This window comes from Cottoperca gobio, chromosome 15 (assembly GCF_900634415.1).
Source record: "Cottoperca gobio chromosome 15, fCotGob3.1, whole genome shotgun sequence".
NCBI lineage: Eukaryota > Metazoa > Chordata > Actinopteri > Perciformes > Bovichtidae > Cottoperca > Cottoperca gobio.
The window spans coordinates 5,336,955-5,358,825 of record NC_041369.1 but is presented as its reverse complement, the minus strand read 5'-3'; the positions used below and the strand labels follow the sequence as shown (position 1 = coordinate 5,358,825).

Genomic DNA, 21,871 nt, shown 5'->3' with positions numbered 1-21,871 from the left:
ATATGTAATTCCTTAATGCGCCTAAAAACAGTGACTGTGGTTTGTGGTTAAAGGACAGAGTGGAATTGATCGTTGCTATAAGCTGCCGGGTCCAGCCGGAGTGTGCGTCAAGCTTGGTCCACAGCGCGCAAAGAAGCGCACATGAAGAGGACGCATGGCGTCCCGTCGCATCTCCTAGAGGGCAGCAGTGATGCTGCAGTCGCCTATATAACAGCTTCCAACATGCCCCTGATCGGTCATTCATGCACTTGCTGCCAGCGCTTTTCAAGACATCGCCTCTGTCCGCACCGTGTGATCCACGACTCCGCGTTCACACGTAGCAACGCTTTCCAACAGGTCAACTCAACATTTCTGCCGAATTTCTCTCTCCCGTGCTCCAATGTGCGCATCAGCCGAGGCGGATTTCAACACAAAAAACTTTGTCAAAGAAGAGTCCCAGGGCGCACAGGATGCTCCACAGCGCATGCAGCAGCGAGTTCAACGCACACTAGTGAGTGCGGCTGTTCAGGAACGACTCCACATGAAGTTGTGAGTGTAAACTAAATAAGCAGGATTTTCTCCCGGTTATAGGGTCACAAAGCAAGTGTCATTCACTCTGGGCATGGACAATGGATACTTTAAGTCTGTCAGTGAACGCGGTGTCCTACACTGTGGCAGCTGAACTCTCCACTGCTGATGACCCGTTTAATGGACCCATCAAGAACATCGCGCCATGGAACTTCACTATCCTGGCCGTGCTCATGTTTGTGGTCACCTCGCTGTCTCTGAGCGAGAACTTCCTCGTCATGTTTGTCACTTTCAAGTACAAACAACTCAGACAGCCCCTCAACTATATAATAGTTAATCTGGCCATCGCTGACTTTCTGGTCTCCCTCATCGGTGGAGTAATAAGCTTCCTGACAAACGCCAAGGGTTATTTCTTCCTTGGGAAGTGGGCTTGCGTCTTGGAGGGGTTTGCTGTTACTTATTTCGGTAAGTTTACCTGTCGTTCCTCCCCCCCTGCTACTGTGCAGGGCTGAATAAGACAACTTCCATAACTCTATGTGTCAGTGCTGACTTGTTTATACATTTATTGCAAAGAAGTGTGATGTAAAACAGCTCCACATGGCACATCCTTACACTTCCATCAGGGCTGACTTCAACATCTGTTCATGAAGTAGAGCATCTGGGAGGGAGGTAACGTAAAAGTGACAAATCAAAATGAAAAAAAAAAGTTTATTGAGGATGAGGGTGTCCTGGTTTCCCAGATTCTTCAAGCTTCTTATTCCATCTTGTGCACTCCACCTTTTAAAGCTCAGCCCTCATAATGCAGCTCTGCAAGTTGTATCTGCATTATGAAGCATTATATAGCAACGTAAAGGTAAGGTATAATACAGTTATGATATTTTTATGAGCCCATGGTGTAGATTTCTTTTGTGTGCATAAAAACAGACTTGCAGTAACAAAAGCCCAGTGTGAGTCTTTTCGGCAGAATTCAAAGCCATGCTTGTGAGCCTCCTAACATACTGCCGTGCATGACTTGTCATAAGTAGGTTACCTGCACCATGACCACCAATAACATATAACTAAGTCAGTGCGTTGGTTTTGTGGTCTCTACTGAAGCTCTGTTTAAAGCATGTTCTCAAAGTGAGACCCTGGGTGTCTGGTGAGTGACCCGCGGTTCATTAAATCAAAAGAAAAGAGAATACTTATTATAAGACTCCTTATTGGTTTTGCTAACAAGGTTTGTGCAATCCCATTTTGGCAACTTGGACAACTTAGAGAGGAGTGGCACAGGAAGTCACAGGATGTCTTTATTACAGACCGTCTAACGGACACTTTTATTATCAACAAAAAACATGCATTTATAGTGAATGTTTAGAGTCTCATTCTACGAGATTATGATACAATCACTTGAAATAGTTTAACCCGTGGCACTTTTATGAGACAACTTTGGTCCTTATTATTAAAAGTTAAAATATCACATATGGATCTTTGCCAGACCTGCATTACATTGTGTGTTGAAACAGGAAAATGTGACTTTACAGACTGACAATGATCTTAAATAACAACAAAATCACCAAGACAATGAATACATCTAAGTAGGGCTTAGCGATATGTCCAACATCTTCTATCCCAATATATGTCATTTTATATCTGGATAAAGAGATATATCACGATATAGCATGTGTTCTGGTAATTAAATACATTCATAGTCTGTTTGAAATAAACACATTTTAAAGCTTATTTTTGTATACTCCTGTTTGAACTAAATACTTGATTTCTCAGTTAGAAATGAGAAAATGCTGTGGTCTGTTTCGACTGCACCGTGGCCAATAATAATAATGAAAAGAAATAAATATATATATATATATATATATATATATATATATATATATATATATATAACTTTAGTGCAAAATGAACATAACTGTTTCAAGTTAAATTAGATTGAGATTATATTCTGCACACAAATACAGAGTAATCAATGAAGACAGTATTTAGATTCAGCTGCCCCGGGGTATTCCCATAAACAGAATTATTTGGTGTAGGCATTCAGTTGAAGTGATGAGTTGATCAATAAAGCTGAATAAATGGATGAAGAAAATCCTGCACACTGCTTGTTTGAGTTGAACATGTGAGTTATTATGTGCTTTTTATTATCATTTTAGACATTTCATCACAATATGATTCCACTGAAAGTCGATAAATTATCATATTGAATTATCGGCCAGCCTTAAATTGAAGTATACTAGGATTATAACAAGGTGTGTGGATGCTAATGGACATATTGCATGGTGGATCCTGGTGTGTTGGGTGAAGTGATGCATTGAATAATCGCACAAAAGGAATACTATTCTTCTTGATTGTAAACAAATAACGCATGGCAAAGAGCACTTTAGCACATGGCAACACAAAACTATATTCTGTCTGCAGGATGAGAAGCCGGCGCAGCGCTGATGTAATCAATTATTATTGAATAAGCCAATCAATAGCGCACTTAAGTGAAGCTTTACATCTTCAAGGGGTTTGTGGTGGAAAGCCACTTAAATTTCAGTCTTGACAGCACTTTCAGTGATTGACAGCTGTGTTGCATGGGTATCACCTGTGTGTACGTGTGTGTGTGTGTGTGTGTGTGTGTGTGTGTGTGTGTGTGTGTGTGTGTGTTTGTGTGTGTATACATGTTTGTGTGTGAGGATACATGTATGTGTGAGTAAAATAGAAAGTGATTAAGCTGAGCTAGCTCTTCCCAATCAGTAGGATGGATACTCTACTTAATATTCTTCTCAGGGGGAGAGTATTTTAAATGTTTGTCTATTTTTTATTTTTTATATCTGTACCTGCACTTTACAGATAAGTACATTAGAACTTATTGGGTAAAAACAATGTATGGTTTTCTTGAAAAACACTCCCTGTGATGGTCAGTGTTAGTCCTCTTTAAAAAGCTACAGTGTTGAAGTATTGGTGTTAATTGCATTAGTGAACCCTTACAGAGGCTCTCAAACGTGTGTGACAGAATTGAACCGCCCAGTTTCCCCCTCTCTCCTTTGTCCTCTCCGGTTGTGTGTAGTAGGCCGACACTAGGAGTACCTGGCTGTCAAGAGATAGGTAATTAACCGGTCTGTGAGAATGACTTATTACCATAATTAAAGTCAGCTTTTTCTTTAGCCATTGGGGGCAGCCTAAATCACCCTCCCAGGATCATTAAACTATTTCTAGTAACAGTACCACCACCTCTGCACAGCACAGCATAGAAGACACTTTATATAAAATTAAGAAATAATAATAATCTTTATTTATAGAGGACTTTTTAAGATCCATGTTACGAAGTGCTTCACAAAAGCAGCAACATAAAACAGACATTAATTATCAGGTTAAAAAAAATAAAAAATATGTGTATTTTTGTGTATAAAAATAATATAGTGTAAAAAGAAAGAGGAAAAAAAGAAGGTAAGAATAGGAAAAGAAAAGGAAGTTAAAGACAGACATGTAAAATCAGGAATGGCTCACCAATAAAAGTATGTTTGGAGAAGGGACTTAAAGGAAATCACTGACTGTCGAATCTCATTTCCTCGGGCAGATCGTTCCAAGGCCTGACTGCAAACACTCTGTCCCCTTTAGTTTTCTCACTTCTGGAACAGACAGAAGACTTTTGCTCAAGGATCTCAAAGTACCAAACGACGTGTACGTTACTAAGAGGTCAGAGACATAGCAGGGTAAGCGGCCATGAAGAGCCTTAATAGTAATTGCTAAAATCTTAAAATCTATTCTTAAATCATACTGGGAGCAACTGTAAAAAGCCTAAAACAGGAATGATGTGATCACAAGATCAAAAGAAATGTGGTAAGACTATAGGGGACGTCTTAACCAGGCAATCCCAGTTGGCCGAGTTCCAAAAGCCTAGATATAAAGAAACTAATGAAATGTCACGCTCTGGTGAAAGAGGGAAGCAATGTAAAAGAGATGCAAATACTCACATTACACGCTCTAATATTGTAACATTTCAGAAAACAATTGTCAGATAACACTTGTGAATCACAGAGCTGTGGTTTTCATAGTGACTAAAAATAGAATCCCATTGGTGTTTCTGACCTCCTGCTGTTTGCTTCAGGCATTGTGGCCCTGTGGTCCCTCGCTGTTCTGTCCTTCGAACGATTCTTCGTGATCTGCCGGCCTTTGGGGAACATCCGACTGCAAGGGAAGCATGCCATCCTGGGTCTGCTGTTCGTCTGGACCTTCTCCTTCATCTGCACCTTCCCTCCAGTGCTGGGCTGGAACAGATACACTATAAGCAAGATCGGAACCACCTGTGAGCCTGACTGGTAAAATATTAGCATTTTATTATCTCTGTCACCCACAAACAGCTTTGAGTTTTTAAATGGTCAGTGAACAGAAATACATTTGAGGGTCCATTCACCTAAATCTCACTTAACCCTCACTGTGGACATTTCATTTTGCAATTTCTTAGTACCTGAGAAATCAGCCAAATGAAAACTGCTGACTGGTTGGTTATTGATTGGATTTTGTTTCTGGAATGAAATGTTGCTGTGTGATTTCTCAAATGTCATTTTTAGTGCTTTGTGATTCAGAGCACAAGTCTAATGTTATTTGTGATTTGGCTGAAGTGACCCTTTAATATGGAAGAGAATTGTTAATTAGTTTAGCTAACATAATACATTGATGCAGAAGGAAAACAAATTCTAAAGTAATTAAGCAGTATGTGTGTGAGAAGCAAACTTATTAGTTTCTCACACCCTGTGCATGAGCACACACATTTTCCCTTGTCATTTTAAGAGGCTGAAATGCATTCTAAAATCAGGTCCATTACTTTAAACCTAAACTTTAAACCTGTCACCACTTGAAGGCAGCACAAGAAAGTTCAAGCTCTTGCTTCCAGCAGAAACGTAAATGCAAAGTAGGCTACTTGTCAAAAAAATTACTTAAAATGTTTCTGTCTTACATGATACTAATGTTAAATTAAAGAACACCTTTAGGCTACAAAATAAATTGCATTATATGTCACCGTTTACACTAGTGGAACAAGATCACGCCACCTAGCTTGTATGTCCAAACTAACAATAAATACAACTGATTATCAACTCTAAATATACAACCGCCTTCCTCTGTAATTAGAACAAACAAAAGAACACAGTAATAATTTACACTGCGGTAGCTGCACCAAGAACTTCTTGTTGAATCAACAGCATAACAAAGTTTCATCAGACAACACAAAGATGGATAAACAATGGAAACTCCACAGTGACCGCAGCCACCAACACACACATTAAAGCAATCCTAATATCTTTACTCATCCAGGCTTTTCTGATTGCTGAATGATTTTATATACTTTGTGATAACCACATCATCAACACATTTTTAAATGGTATGTTGTGTGATGATACATATTCCTTTCGGTTGATGTGGTTCTCCTGGGCGGCGGCATTCTTGCACATCGGAATGACTTGATCTGGAATATTGTGGCTGTATAGATGAGGGCACAGCAGTCTCTGATTTCAAGTTTGCTGGGTTAGCCTGAGACTTATTTTATTTTCCTGCGACTTGACATTGTCCAGATCATAGGACTTGGTGGTGGGGCTTAGCGCAGCTCTGAGCCCTGCTCTCTTCCCCCTCATCCTGGGGCGGTTACGATACTAGCGATGGTGTTGGTCTGGCTAGGTGCATCTGCGGCATTAAAGCTAGGGTTGGGCAATATGTTAGTTTTAGGCGGGAGATGTCTTAGTTTTTGTTGAGGAAAAAGTTGAAGAACTCGGAGCTTGAATGTCGAATCAAAACAGAAAACTTGTAGTTAAATCTATATATTATATATATATATTGTATATATATACTATATATTATATATATATATATATATATATATATATATATATCGATATATTTATTAATGTGATAAGTCAAACATGGGAAATATTCTCAGTTGAGGACGTTCCTGTTTTGCAGCCTCTCTCTCCCCTGTTCCACAGAAAAACGTCCCGCCTCCTGGTTACATCCGTTTTTATATCATTTCCGGTCTTTGACGTCTGACGTCATCACGTCACATCATACGGGGTATTCGAACCATATTATGCATTCACAATATCACAATTATCCCTGATATGATAAGACAGTTATGAGTGAGTTGAGCTTTATTTAATATATATAGTACCTAACATTTCTTCACATTATCTATGTAAATACGTGGCTTTGTAAACAACTAAAAACTTGTTCCAACAATCACCAACTCAGGTTTTGTCAAATGAATCCCTTAAAGTTAGATGTGAAAGTATGCCGGCTCTACACGTCGTATTCCCTTTCGCTGTCTCTCTTTCTGCCCACTGACAAGCAGCTGAGCGGCTCTCGTTTTTTGGAGGCAAAACATTAAATTAGCAAAATAGCCAATTGCCGATACCCGATATATTCAGCCGACCCTTCTGTAGGCTTGGACAGTAGATGTTGTCGGCATCGATGGCCTCAGATCACAGTGAAGTTGAGGCTCTTAAATAAAAATAAGGAAGTGAAAGAGTTTAAAACGCTGTGTAGAGCAGATGGGAACTACAGTGTCAGATGATAATAATCTGTGGGTTCACAAATACAAGTAACACCATTACATTACACATGGCCATTTGATCCATTGTTACTATAAAAATATTGAATGCAGCTGCTTTAAACAAACTCCTAATCTGCAACACAAGCTACATCTCGTGATGTGGACTGCCTGTCTTTTAACATAACCACTCTTTAACCTTTTGCTAACCCTCAGCGTAACGTTTAGCCCATACATAACCCTGTATTAATTATCTTTCTGAACACAATCCTGTCACAATAACAGATAAAGATTATAGACATTCCTCACTCAGCCCAGGCTCAGATCTACGATGCTGCTTCAGCAGAATTAGCTCACACTGTGTCTCATGGAAAAAATAAAAATAAAACAGGTTGGCTTTGACCTTTGCCCTCAGGGTGCCATCTGGGTGATGCTATCTAGCTGCTTTGATCAAAGACGTGCACATAGGGAGCTGCCTGTTTGTCTCAAGTCCTGTAAGGGAACCATTGCTCAGATGAAGCACGGCGGGAATGAAATATTCAGACAATACAATTAAGAGATCACCTTATGGAGATACCCAGTGCAGAGATGACCCGCTGCACCTCTGGCTGCATACAGCATGAGTTCTGTCAGAAAACATTTGGTTGACAGCAGGAGCACGAACAGCACAGGTGTTTGAGGTCCAGATTGCTGCCACATGCACAGACTGATGCATTTTAATAGCCTCATTTATGTGCATCTTTTTGACCAGTGATACAAAGATATTCAGCACGGGATGACTTCGGAATGTTAAAAAGCGAACATGCAAGGTTTTGAAGGATTGTGCAGGGGAGTTGTCAGTTGGCGGATGTATCTTTGATGATAGGTTTAGATAAAATCTATTCGTCCGCTCACTAGTATACTGCTGACTTTCTTACAAATCCCTCCCAGTACTCTGGTATTGTGTCAGACCTTTATTGCAAAGACACCATCTCAAATCCCTGGAGCTGGACTTGCTAGGTGATTCTACAGACACATGCAGTTTGTCAATCAAGACAACAATAAAACAGATGTAGTTCTCGATATAGATATAGATATAGTTCATTTTTCCATTTGTTTATCTTTCAGATTGTCATTATACAAATGTGTTGACTAAAACTGTAATTAATGTCATTATAGTTCTTGTTTTAGCCTCATTTAAAAGGTTGCCAACAAATATTTTGTCATCATACTTTTTAAGAACACTGGAGTAGAAAGTTTGTAAAATGTACACAAAATGTACATAAAATGTACACAAAATGTACATACAGTATGTAGTCAGTACCACTGTTAGTGAGGATGGGTGCTGATGTGAGATTTTATGCAGCTCAACAGCTGTTGATTTATTACAAGGTTGTTCACCTTAAAATATAAATATTAAAAATGAAACCTGTCAACATGTTTTTAAGAAAAGATTTAAACATTTCATATTTTGATGATGCCCCGTGGTCGTGTTAAAAAAGAACTCCTAAACACTCTGTGTTCCCTTCACTTTGAAATGTGAAGCACAACTGAGCACTGCAGTTTAAATGACAAAATTCACTCACAGTCAAGCTGCTGGTGAGAACACTGATTCTTCTAACTAGATTTTTTGGGATTAATTGACAGATTCATGTGAAACCTCATCAAAAAGGGTTTAGTAAAGGGTCAATTGGTTTAGTCTGAAGCATTTTCTAGCCTATTAAGTCATACTCCTGTAACTGGACAGCTGATTGGATTGAATGAACAAATGCAACTATGAACATCTACAAGCCAAAGACCTTCAAATTATTATTTTTTTGTACGTGACAGCGGCCATATAGGGTTTCATGATCACAAAAATCATGATCACAATTATTTTGGTCAATATTGAGATCACAGTAATTTAACATGACTACTTATTGATTCTGGAAACTTCATGCATTTATTGAGCTTAAAAAAAAACGTTTCTTACTTTACGATAGGTTCATTTTAAATTAGGGCTGTCCAATTAGCACGTTCATTTCGATTAATTAATCACAGAAAAAATAACGCAACAAAAAAATGTACGCAGATTAATCCCCGCCGTGTTGAATCCCCTAAGCAGACTGTGCAGGACCCTACTTCGCTGAGAAGAGTAAACTATTTTTAGATCATTATGTAACTTTTTCAGGACAAATTTACTAAACACTGTGGAGGAGCAAAAACGCACCGCTGTTAAGGAAAATGATTTATAAAACAAGACGAAAGCAGAGCATCAATAATATTGTTTTCTTGTTTTCATAACTATTGGATGCCAAAATTTAAATAGATTTTTTTTAATTTAATCTCTTCGCCAAAGGCCTAAGAAACAAATCTAACGGCATGAGGTTGACACGTCATAAGTTATGTATGTTATATTTTAATAAAACTACAAAGGGCAGATTTGGTGAGTCCAGGTGGAACAAAACCAAAAGCTGTATCACTGTCTATGGGGGGGCAATTAGAAGAACAATAGGGCCCAGAGCGGTTTCTAGATCATATCAGGAATTACAGATAATTACAGTTTTAGAGCCTCAAGTGAGCGGCTATCACCGTTATTTTGTGCAGATCTACCTGACAAACCCCCCACACCTCTGCTGTGTCTTTTAACCACAGTATGGCACTTCCCACTTGCCTGAAGGATTTGTTTTGTTTTTTTGAATGAACCGAACCGAGCAAATCTTCATGCATCATGAAGTACTATTTTGCATTCATGAGGAATGAGGTGTGAATCGATCCATCACACACGTGTGCAGGCCACACTTCCATGGTTACACAAGGACAAAAGTGCAGGCATAACAAATACACACACATACAGACTCCACTCTGTCTTCCATGTTGTTCCTTACACATTCATCTGGAGCTTGTTTCCTAAAGGACATAATTACACTAAATCAGTGGCCTCTGGGATCCTAATGGTTTGTTTCATCTGTGAAATTTCCCTTTTAACTGAAGCTCAAATGAGTTGCCAAACTGTCATCTTGTTATTCAGCCAGATAAAAGCCTCTGAATGTCAAAATGACATCTCACAGACATAGCTGGGAAATGATGGGATTGTTAACCATTTTGTTCTTAAAGGGACACGCAAGAGTTCTCAAGAAATATGCTTTGGTTGTTTTCGGCTGTATGCATCAATCTATTGATCGATCTATTGTTATTGATAGTTCACTAAGTGAGGCTAGGGCTGCAACTAACGAGGATTTTCTTTATCGATTTTCTAGATTCATCGATTCATCGTTTGGTCTATAAAATGTCAGAAAGTAATAAAAACTGTCCTTCCCAGTTTCTCAAAGTCCAGGGTGATGTCATTAAATGTTTTCTTTTGTCCGTCCAAAACCCGAAGACACTTTAATATTATATAAAACTGAACATTTTTGCATTTTCGATTATCAAAAGAGTTGGCGATTATTTTTCTGTCGATCGACTAATTGATTAGTCGACTTATCCTTGTTGCTCAACTCACCACATGTCACTACATATATTTTAAGCAAAAGATTATTTGTTAAAAACTGTATCTATGGTTTTGACCCGGTTTAAAGCTGATAGAATGTGAATGTTAACTTTGATCTCCACAGGTATTCAACCAACATGGTCGATCACAGCTACATCATCACTTTCTTCGCCACCTGCTTCATTCTGCCTCTTGGAGTAATATTCTTCTGCTATGGAAAGCTCCTGCGGAAGCTCAGGGAGGTCGGTATGAGTTCCAACACGACACACGTGGAAATCATTAGTTAATAAGTGAAGCTCAGACTTTCAGTCATGTTTAGGAAATTTGTAAAAATGTTTTTCCCTAAATGTCAAATAAAAAAAACAAAAACAATCAGAAACATTGGTTGCTTAATTGCGCTAAGATGACCAGTAAAAGTGCTGAATGTTATATACAGGTACATTGCTGTTAGTTTGAAAATGATCCAACATGACAGAAGCATTGAGGTCAGCAGCAGAGACCAGAAGGGAAAGTGGAAGGACTCAGACTGATTTTGGGGTTTTATTAGAGGAAATATCAGCACTGGCCAGTCACACTGTAGCTGCTGAAATTTCATGTAAGTTCCTTAAAACATTCAGTCACACTGTTTCCCTTTCTCACTTCTTTGACCACGGTAGTAAACATTCTGTAATGTGAATATTGTGGCTTTGAAATGTTGCTGCAGTTGACATTTGTTACTGTACAAAGAAACATACTTGTACTTAAACTGTCAGTTTATAACATTTTCATTGTTAATGCATGCATAGGCTACAGATTGGAGCCATTAAGTTGGACATAAAGTCTATTTCATGAAGGTTGCACTGAAAATGGGCAAATTCTCCTTTAATTGGGGTCCAGCTGCACATTTCTGGTGACTTTCTGTAAATGCAAAAGTACATTAAGTGGATTTAAAGGTGAAATAAGTCTATTTCAGGAACATCGAAGCTGTGCAGGGAACTTTTGGTCAGGGAAATTAAAGGTTCCCTGTATAGTTTTTATTTAATATTTTATAAATGAACCCTATGAAAACAGACCTTCTGCAGGCGATTGTTGTTTGTATGATCCTGATCGATCTAAAATAACAACCATAATAGCTGAAGCATTCATTCGTTTTGCAGCGGAAACCCAAGGGTTCTGTCTTTCGTGTCATCATGAGCATTCAACATGTTACGTCCACTTCAAAACCGTGTGACAACATGCGGTGGCGCCAGAGGCTGCTCCTAAAAACAAGCATATCTCAAAAACTAAACAATTGACGTAGTTCAAACAACTTAGAGAGTGTTAAAACATGTTGTTCATCTTTCTACATTTAAAAATCTTTTGAATCAATGTGGCATGTTGGATTCTTATTTATGACACAATGTCATTACTATTTTGTATTGCCTTACATAACCTTTTAGCTTAGGTTGTACAGATTCTGGGGATATCAAGCATTTGAAGATATTCCAGGAAATGACATCACAATAAGCAAAAACACCAATGTAGGCGCTGTCGGACCCTTTCTATTGCAGGGTTCAAAATCCTTCATTTAAGACAGTGAGGTATCTGCGACATGAAACTATTTGGTTCAAGTATCAGCCTTGAAAAATGTTTCCCCCCAAGAGACAAACTGTGTGTTAAATTACAAAGTACTGTACAGCCAGTCAAGGTTCTCTGTTCCCCCCAGGTATCTCATGGCCGTCTGGCCAGTGCCAGGAAGCCAGAGAAGCAGGTGACCCGTATGGTGGTGGTGATGATTGTGGCATTCATGGTGGGCTGGACGCCGTACGCAGCCTTCTCTATACTGGTCACAGCTCATCCAACCATCAAACTTGACCCCAGGATGGCTTCCATCCCCGCCTTCTTTTCCAAGACAGCTGCTGTGTACAACCCCATCATCTACGTCTTCATGAACAAACAGGTAACACAGTGTTTATGATAGAAACGAAACCATTCCACTCCTGTTCGCTTGGTTTATTCAAGTATTGTGTGTAGTGTCCAGTCGCAGTGCAGAGGGAAGGTAGCTAAATGCATTCTCTTGCCCGAGTTGAGACACGTCACTGTATGCATGTATGAAAGTGCTGCAGAATACTGAGATGTTTTTTTCTGTTGTTGTTGGGTGTTAGCCTGTCCCTCAATAATGCATGATGTATGAATAAATGAAACATGAAATCCAGAGAGTACAATTGTCCATGTGGGGCTCTGTTAAAAAATACATGAGCCACATATGGAATCGACGAAATCGGAGTTTCGGGCTTCCGGTGGAATCGCAATGCATGCTGGGGTGGTAAGCCTAGAAAAGTGAGCACCAACTCTACAAGGGCCGCTATATTGGATTTCTTCTCTATGTGTTTACATTGTATTTAGCTTATTCTTCAAGCGTGTTTACATTGTATTTGGCTAGTTTTTAGTGTGTAATCATCGCTCTTCTAGTTATGGGATTTGGACACCGACATTGTGTGGTAAAAGGATGTTCAAACAGTGGGAGAAAGATAAATAAATGGGCCGAATCTCATTGTGAGCTTCACGATTGCAAAAATTGCGACTGCAAGCCCCCGTTCAAACTATTTCCATTTCCAACCGCACTAAAGAACAATGATAGAAGGCTAGCATGGACCAAAGCTGTAAAGAGACAGGATTACAATGGGAAGTCTTGGGAGCCCAAGAAATCTTCGCGGATTTGCAGTGAGCATTTCATGCAAGGAAAACCAACAAATGAATTCTCTGATCCTGAACTCGACCTGGGGTATGTAGTCTATCTACTTGATTTATATATTGACAAATGTTCTTTCTATATATTGAGTTTTATAATAATTAACAAACACAAGTTAGGTATATATTTATAATAGCTTACCCTGCAACACAACTGCAATAAGCACTTATGATATCGCCAGTTGTCTTGACTGCGCAGATCCATGTTGAATGTGGCGTATGGGAAACTTTCATTGAATGAGAACATTTTGCTTTCCAAAAGCAATACTCAGAATCTGCGAGAGGATTGAAAGATATTTGTTTCAACCAGCCAGAGTCAAACAGTCTAAATGCTTTGCCTTCTTTGTATTCGTTCAAAGTTCGTTTATGAAACTCGACATGGTTCCCTGGGTGGTCAGACATTAAAAATAATGTTATATCGCTGAGGTATATCGGCGGCCAAGAAGTCATGCTGTTTTCATTGACCCAGCCATCCTGCAATGTCAAGGGATCAGGCACTGAAACGCCACTCGGCATAACCAAAAGCTTAGTCTTTTCTTTTTCTGTGATTGAAAGTCTTTCGTTAGCTGTTGGTTGCTCCTCAATGCCCATCTCTGATGCAGCAAACACCCTGGCAATAAGCTCCAGTTTTGTTCCTGAAACCTTTCAATTCCGCTTGCATATTTTCAAAGCTTCGACTTTCCACATCTGAACCTCATCATAAGAAATGAGTTCAGAACTCATTGTAGAGTAGTAGGTTTGTTTACAACAAGCTTGAAGAATAAGCTAAATACAAAGTAAACACGTAGAGAAGAAATCCAATATGGCGGCCCTTGTAGAGTTGGTGCTCACTTTTCTAGTCTTGCCACCCCAGCATGTATTGGGATTCCACCCGAAGCCCGAAACTCAGATTCCGTCTATGCTTCTGAGGCCATTTACATTGTGCTGTCTCGCTCCTTTCTTCAGTGTCAGTGAGACTCTGGGACTAATCCTTATTGACTGCACAGATATATGACAGCAGCCAATAGAAAAGAGGGATTATGTGCAGTTTCGTAAACGCAGGGCATAGGATGTCCATACGCTTGAATATTCCTTTTGAATTTATTTTATAGTTTCAGCCACATTTCTCTATAAAACAAGCTGTCTTTATTTAAAGTTTGCATTTTTGTTGTTCCACCAAAGATTTAAATAACCAGATTTAACGACCAATCAATTAATATCAACTTCTTCTAGCATTTCTTCTACACATTATTGTCAACATTTCAAATCTTTTCCATGACTTTTCAAGGACCCATAACAACATTTCCATGGCATTCACAAGCTATAACAACTATGAACATAATAATATATACATAAATGTAATATATACTTTACTCCACATCTTAATTATTGGATGGAAACTAAAAAGCAATCTTTTTCAATCTATAATAGTTAGTTGGTTATTTTCATATTCACTTCAAATGCTTCGAACTACAGGCTGAGTCAATACATTGTCCTTTATTGTCTCATAGTTTTCACTTATACAGCGATTACATATTAAATGTACTATTACCCAACATCACTCAAACATATCAGATTCAAACTCTATTCAAACATCATGTCAGATAACCGAACATCGAGGGAGAGAGGGAACGTGTGCAGAAAATGAAGAAACTTACGTGATGGTAAATTAGAGCTACGTTACAACAACAGCTGCAGAAAGTACATTGGGTGTCATGTCACATTACGTGAAAGATAATCCACGGAAAAGATCACTGAAACAGTTCATTTTATTAGTTTCCCCTGATCATGTACTAAAGGGTTTCAATCCAGGCCATGACAAATTCGATCAAGGCTATTTTATTATCTAATCAAAATAATAATCTTATTTTTGACTTTCTAATTTTAGGGTATTCACAGTGAGTGCATTGTTTGAGTGTTGTGTAATGTAACACACACACAGGAATCATCAGATATTGAGTGAAGACACAATGTCCCACTATAACCACATCCTATAATGAGTCTGAGCAGAGAAAACAAGATGGATATTTCTTATAGTCTCTGCATTTCTCAAATGTCATTCAATTCAGATAGAGATCCGCACTAGATCATGCAACACTGTGTGCATCTCCACTACTTTGACTGTTGTAGGCTTCATGTAAACATGCTGTAATGTGAATCATGTGGATTTGAAACGCAGCTGTAGTTTACATTACAGAATGAGAAAACGTTTTTATTTTAAAAGTGAGTGGATTTTGATTATGGTCCCTTTTCATCATAACATGTGCCTCTGCAGATCACGTGTTCATGCATGCTGATGAAATAGTATTCTAAAGGCTGCAGATTTTCATTTCCTCCAACCTGCACACATGCTGTAACTGCACCTGCAGGACATAAAACAGGATTTATTTCCATTGGCGACTAAACTGTGCTGGCAAGTTGTGATGCCAAGTTAAACCACGCATTTTACAATTTTCATGATCTCATCAAGCAAAGTTTGCATGATGTGATCATATTAAAAAGCTTGCCAGCCTTTTAATGGTTGGAGAAAAAAAAACATTTACCAGCATCAATACTATCCTCCTGAGACCCAAAATATATATATTTTTTAATACATAATTTAAGTCAGAAACATTTCACTGAAGATTTTTTTCTCAATAATTTTATTTATTTATGTGTTATAAAATGTCCCTTGTAGTAGACATCAGATAAATCATTTCCACATTAGAAGACACGATTTGGTAAAAATATACATATACATATACATATATATATATATATATATATATATATATATATATATATATATATATAAAAATAAATGTTCATTGCTTGGCTGTCCCTCTCACTCAGTGAGGAAGTATGGAAAATGGTTGAAAATGAGAATAAATATGTATTTTGAATGGCTTAATATTGACATACACTTCTTAAATGTCAATGTATTTAAGACTCTCACTTCAAATGTATTTATATAGCCCAATATCACAAATTATACATTTGTCTCAGTGTGCTTTACAGACTGTACAGGTTACGACACCCTCTGTCCTTAGACCCTCGCATCGCACAAGGAAAAACTTCCTAAAAGAAACCCCATAATTAAAGGGGGGAAGAATGGAAGAAACCTCAGGGAGAGCAACTGATGTCGTGTGTTGAGAAACAACATCCTTACTGCCCTTACTGAAACATGTTTGCTGCAATCCCCACTATTTGAAAATACAGAAGATGTTCTCTGTTGGCGACACCCCCATGTGTGTTACATCACTAAAAAAGCCCAGGAATTGCGTTTCACGGCACATAAGGGCTCAAACAAACTGCATGCATGGTGTTTGAAATAAAGCCTCAGTTCCATGTCCCACAGAGGACATCAATGAATTGCCGAGTCGCAGTAGGCTGTGGCAGTTGTGTGAATGCTGAATCATGTGCGTCATGATGCACAGAGTGGGAACTGTCCCGTGTCCTTTAGCAAAACAGTGATGCCCTGCAGGGCTGACTGAGAATGTTGGACTCACCAACGTTACTTCTTTTGTTTCTCTAGTAAACATGAGCAGGCTGTGTCCAATTTACTCATGTCACATCAGTTTTCTTTACCTCTTGCTGCATTTTGGATATTCCACTTTACAAAGTTGTCCTGTGAAGCTCCATTTACACTTCAGATGAAACTCTCCTAAAGTTCTTTAATGACTTTTTCATGTAAACATATATTCCACCCAGTTTTCACAGCGCTCCATAGTCTTAGCAAGTTTCTATTGTACATGACAGGTTACTTTTTTAATAGATTATTTTCAGTCTTGCCAGTAGAGTGAACATTAAAACTGTCAAGGCCACTTATGACAAACATGACCATAAATGCCTACAGTGCAATTTAAAGTGTCCTACTATATGTGCTTGGTATGACACCTCGATCAGACCTCTCTTGTGCAGTCTGCATGTCCATCTGATTGTCCCACTTTTGATCTCGCTGTTTACATGAGTCAGCCAGTGTCTCCACTCAGACATCAACTGGATGTAAATAAAGACAGCTAAGCAGCTTTAGCCAAACTGCTCGTGCTTATATAAGTCAGCTGACCTATAGTGCTTGACCTCTATAGCTCTCTCTCTCTCTGTTCCGCTCCGGTGAACCAGAGTCTCAGGTGATTCCCATAATGCATGGCTACTGCTACTTAGATTGGCAATTTTAGATGGAGACAGTCTCCTGGGATTTCTTAGGTCAAAAGGTCAAAGGTGAAAGAACATTCTAGAAATATAAATATTTTACTTGTACTTGTATTATTTAAAATCGGTTTCACACGAGAGGCGTACACTGTTTGATTAATATTAAAGATCTGAAAGTAAAGCATGTAAATGTTGAATGCTGAAATGTTTTGATAAGATATACCATACCATGTTTTGCCCTCTAGTACCTTGATGTAAAAAGGAAACTTTATCCATTCGCTGTGAGAAAGCATGTGTTCTCCTCTGGCGGCCCGAGATTGAGTTTTTTTTTCAACTCCAAGGATTAAAGCACAAATGTAATCTCAAAGTAAAACCATGATCACCACTAGAATTGCTATAATAACATTTTGTCAGATGATATTGGTAAACAAACAAGTGACCTATGCGGTCACAAATGGCTGATTGATTGATGGAACATAGGCCAAAAAAAAGAAAAGATCCATGTTGAGTTTACTATCTGAGGAGAACTGTGCGATAAGCACAAGAGCTTCAGTGAAATCTTACATCCTATCATCCCAAACCTGTATTCCAGAAGATACAATGACTCTGACCGCATGGCAGAAGAACATTTATGGGCTAATAACATTACGATAAGCACTACAATATATAATGTCATTTTCTGCCACTAGGGGGTTCTCAATCAAAACAATAACAAAAGACGGAGTTTGGGGTCATGGGAGTTTGTCATTGCAGTGAGCTTCATCTTGTTAGTTTCACTTCATTGTTCCAGCGGATTTATCCAAAAAGGTTTCTTCCTCTGAAAAAAACAAATGGAGATGAAGAGTAAAACACTGAATAAAGCAGTTTTGCATTAAAACATCTGTTTTTACCCGGTGGACACAGGGCGAAACTAAAGGCTCTCAAACTTAAGATCCTAAAATCCTTCATCCGGTTTAAATGTGTAGTTTAAAACAACCAAGCTCCAACAAGGCTATCTTAAAAGTGTGGCTTGAAACTGGAAACAAAAGTCAATTTATGACCACAACGATGATGCAAAGTGGATACGTGGCCTTGCAGGCGACCAAATGAAAGCAGATTGAAACGAACCTTTACCTCAATTAAAATGACATTATTCTCTAGCTTTGAACATTTGTGGAAATATTTAAGTTAATATACAACTCAACAAAATACATAATATAGGTCTAGTCATTTTTAGACAATTTAATGCAGAAATGTTACATATTAAACCTTTTAAAAGTAAGTAATGGAATCTAATGCACTATTATACATGAAGCAATCTGACTGGATTCATCTCTCACACAGAAGTCTGTCAACCAGAGGCAGTCTTTTGATTGTATGCGTGGTCGTTACTTTTTCCCATGCTATAATTCCCTCAACAGCTCTCAACATGCACTCGATGACCTGAAGAGCTGCAATACATCTAACAAAACAAACAAAGACCATGAAAACATAAAGGACAAGAGAACTGGAAATGAAGGGTTTTCCAATATTTATGACACTTAGAAAGTACCGTATCAAGTGCATTTGTTGTCTATGCTGCACCAATTAATATATTTATAACAAAAACCTAATGGGAAAAATGACGTAATGTGAAAGGTGTAGCTCATAGATTTACCTCCTGATTCTGCAGTTCTCCTTAGCTCTTTGCTGTTTGGATTGACTCTCATCGGCCTCCTCTCCAGACACAGCGGGCAGCTTCTTTTCCATTTGAGAACACTTAATTAATAGCCCAGTGTGTGCCACCTGCCCAGCACATGTCCCAGTTTGTGACTAGAGCACTCCTCATGTTTGTCCATGATTTGGTCAAATAGTGCCCCCTTTTCTCCCCTTGAGAGAAAAACAAAACAAAACTGAGATACATTTCTTTTAACTGTTCTTCAGCAGCAGGTTGCAGCATCAATGGTATTTTTATGATCCCACAGGTAGTGTCTGCCCGACAGTAACGTTTAAATCAGCATCATACAGAGTGCTGAGGTCACACACGCAGCTCCCCAGTACAGCAGACAGACAATTCACAAAGCACAGGAATACTGCAATATCAAAACATAGAAGGCGCATTATTTGTTAAAGGCAAAATATGTGTCCAAATACTATTGTGAAGAGGGGTTACTACAGTACGTCACATACACTATGTAGTAACTACCTCACGTAACAAACGTACTTATCTTAACACAAACCAGGATCTTTTCCTAAACATAACCAAGTAGCTCCGTTTCACAACTTGTTTAAACTGCAATTGTTCACAACGTTAAATAAATACTCACATGCTTAAAACTCAACGTACAAGCTTTTTAAAAAGTTAAATAAAACAGTCATATGTGGGAGTCATTGGCAAAGATCTATTCTGCCGTTTAGGAATGAGGACGTGTTGGGTATTGCAGTGACATCCTTAATGATGCAGGCCTGTTAGGTATGATTGCAATTGGTGTCACTACTCCTGTGACTTTCTAGAGTTCAGCTTTAACCTGCTTTAAAGAAGCAGATATGAGTATTTGCTGTAGATGTTCAGGGACTGTGTTTTTCAGGCTATTCATGTTGCCATTAAGATGACATTTTATGACCTTATTCCCTGTGCGGGAGTGTATTAAAAGCTATATTTTTCAAGGTTGGAGGGAATAATTATACAAGTAGTAAGTGTAAGAGGTTTAACAGCACATTTAACGTCCCAGAGTGAACAAAGCAATAGACATTGTAGCCTTTTTCATGGCATCAGAGGGTAACAGAGGTTTTATTGCCACTCTTTGAAAGCATTATTGGTTTGAGGGGAGCAGTTAGGAGGCTTGTGTGTTAAATCCGACAGGTCATTAAGGGTCAATAATCATGATTTCTCCCCGGGGCTTCACAGAGAGGGAGCTTCGACTCTGAAAAAAGATCAATTAGTGTTTTTTAGATTTAAAGTAATGTGGGAACTAATGATTGTGGTGCTATTAGTGAGGACTAGTTGAAAATGTTCTTCCAAGAACAACTATTGCCAGAAATTGTCACTCCCCATTGTCACCATTGAGGATGGTGATGGCCTAATGGTCGAGTGGTCCAACTTCCAAATACAACACCATAAGGTTGTGAGTTCAACACCAGGGCTGCCGCCATTGTGCCCCTGAGCAAGGTACTTAACCCTGAACTGCTCCAGGGAGACTGTCCCTGTAGTTAGTTCACTGTAAGTCGCTCTGGATCAGCGCGTCTGGTAAATGGCCTATAATGTAAAACATTGAGTACATGTGTGTAGGAGGGCAATGCAGACACCATTGCACATATTGTGACTGATGCTCTATTATTATTAGCAGTAACACTAAAAAATGTAATTACTATTGTATTGCTCCATGCAGAGATGGTATTGCACACTGGGACAAATGATACTGAGTCACATGCATCTGTAGACACTGCTATGCCACCTAATGGGCATGAAAGCTAATTGAGCAAATGGTAATATGTATGCTAGCCAGGAGATATTAGATGTTAGTTTAGCCAATGATAAAGTCTAGAAGCAAAGAGAATTACTTATTATTACGCTGTATTTCTTCTGAGCAAACACAATTCATTAAGTTCTCTAATGTCTACAAACAGGCTGTGTAGATAATTGTGTTATACTGTGTAACTCCCTCTAATATCAAATTGCCTTTTTTACATTTCTGTTTGTGTACAAATTCACCAAACGTGATACAAATGTTTATTAGTGTTAGTGTTTGTAGTTGTATTTTTGAAGACAGAGCCACGCTAGCTGTTCCTCACTGCCTCCAAGCTAAGTTAAGCTATGCTAAACTGAGAGTGGTATCAACTTCCAAATAAGAGCATTTCCCAAAATGTTGCACTATCCCTAATGTTTTCCTGTCCATAAACACGGCCCCAGAAAGAATGTAAGTGCAAATCATTTTAATCAAGCTAACGGCTTTGTTTCCTCTTGTTTTCTGTTCAGTTCAGGAAGTGCCTCATCCAGCTGTTCAACGGCACAGGGACCATCCCAGACAGCAACCTGAACCCGACCTCAGAGCGTCCTGGAATTACTGTAGAGAGTCAGACAGGAGAAATGTCAGCCATTGCGACCCACATCCCTCTGGGTGGCACTGGGTCTGATGATTCTCCAACCCACTGTGGCTCGTTTGTCCATCTGCCGATCCCAGAGAACAAAGTGTGTCCAATGTAACAGTAAACCTCATCCCAAAAGGTGTTCTCTTACCCCCAGTGTCCATAATAACCGTCTGTAATCTATAGTGTATTTCAGAAACTGTTTGCACAACGACATAACTTTAACCATTTTGTTCATTTGTTGGGGAGATGGAGGATGCAGTGTGGAGAAGGGTTTTCATGGTCAATGATTCTCGCACTTTAAAAATAAAATGTTCACTTGCAATTAGACACAAAACATCAAACACTAGCAAACGTTTACTTTGTTTGTTCAATTATTGATACAAAAAAAAATAGATCTAGATATCTTGTAAAAATGGGCTTGCCAGACACTCTGTCCACTATCATTGCACACCTGCTCATATGTCACATTAGAGGGCACTTGATTCAAATTGATGGCGCCTGCCTTTATATCCCAATGAAAGAAGAGACCTTGACAT

The 21,871-nt window shown here is 38.8% G+C and overlaps 1 protein-coding gene across 2 annotated transcripts in view; it reads left to right on the top strand.

The window, feature by feature from the left end:
• The first annotated feature begins 338 nt into the window (after nt 1-338).
• Nucleotides 339-21,871, top strand: part of valopa (vertebrate ancient long opsin a) — a 23,213-nt gene continuing 1,680 nt past the window's right edge. The window contains exons 1-5 of one of the 2 annotated variants that reach the window (XM_029450504.1): nt 339-972; nt 4,592-4,802; nt 10,594-10,711; nt 12,154-12,387; nt 21,228-21,871. The exon at nt 21,228-21,871 is cut by the window's right edge and continues 1,680 nt beyond it. In XM_029450504.1, coding sequence (XP_029306364.1) covers nt 609-972; nt 4,592-4,802; nt 10,594-10,711; nt 12,154-12,387; nt 21,228-21,380 — 1,080 coding nt within the window. In that variant the 5' untranslated portion in view covers nt 339-608 and the 3' untranslated portion in view covers nt 21,381-21,871. Of the gene's footprint in view, nt 973-4,591; nt 4,803-10,593; nt 10,712-12,153; nt 12,388-21,222 lie in introns of both variants that reach the window. The other variant, XM_029450503.1, reaches the window with a different exon arrangement.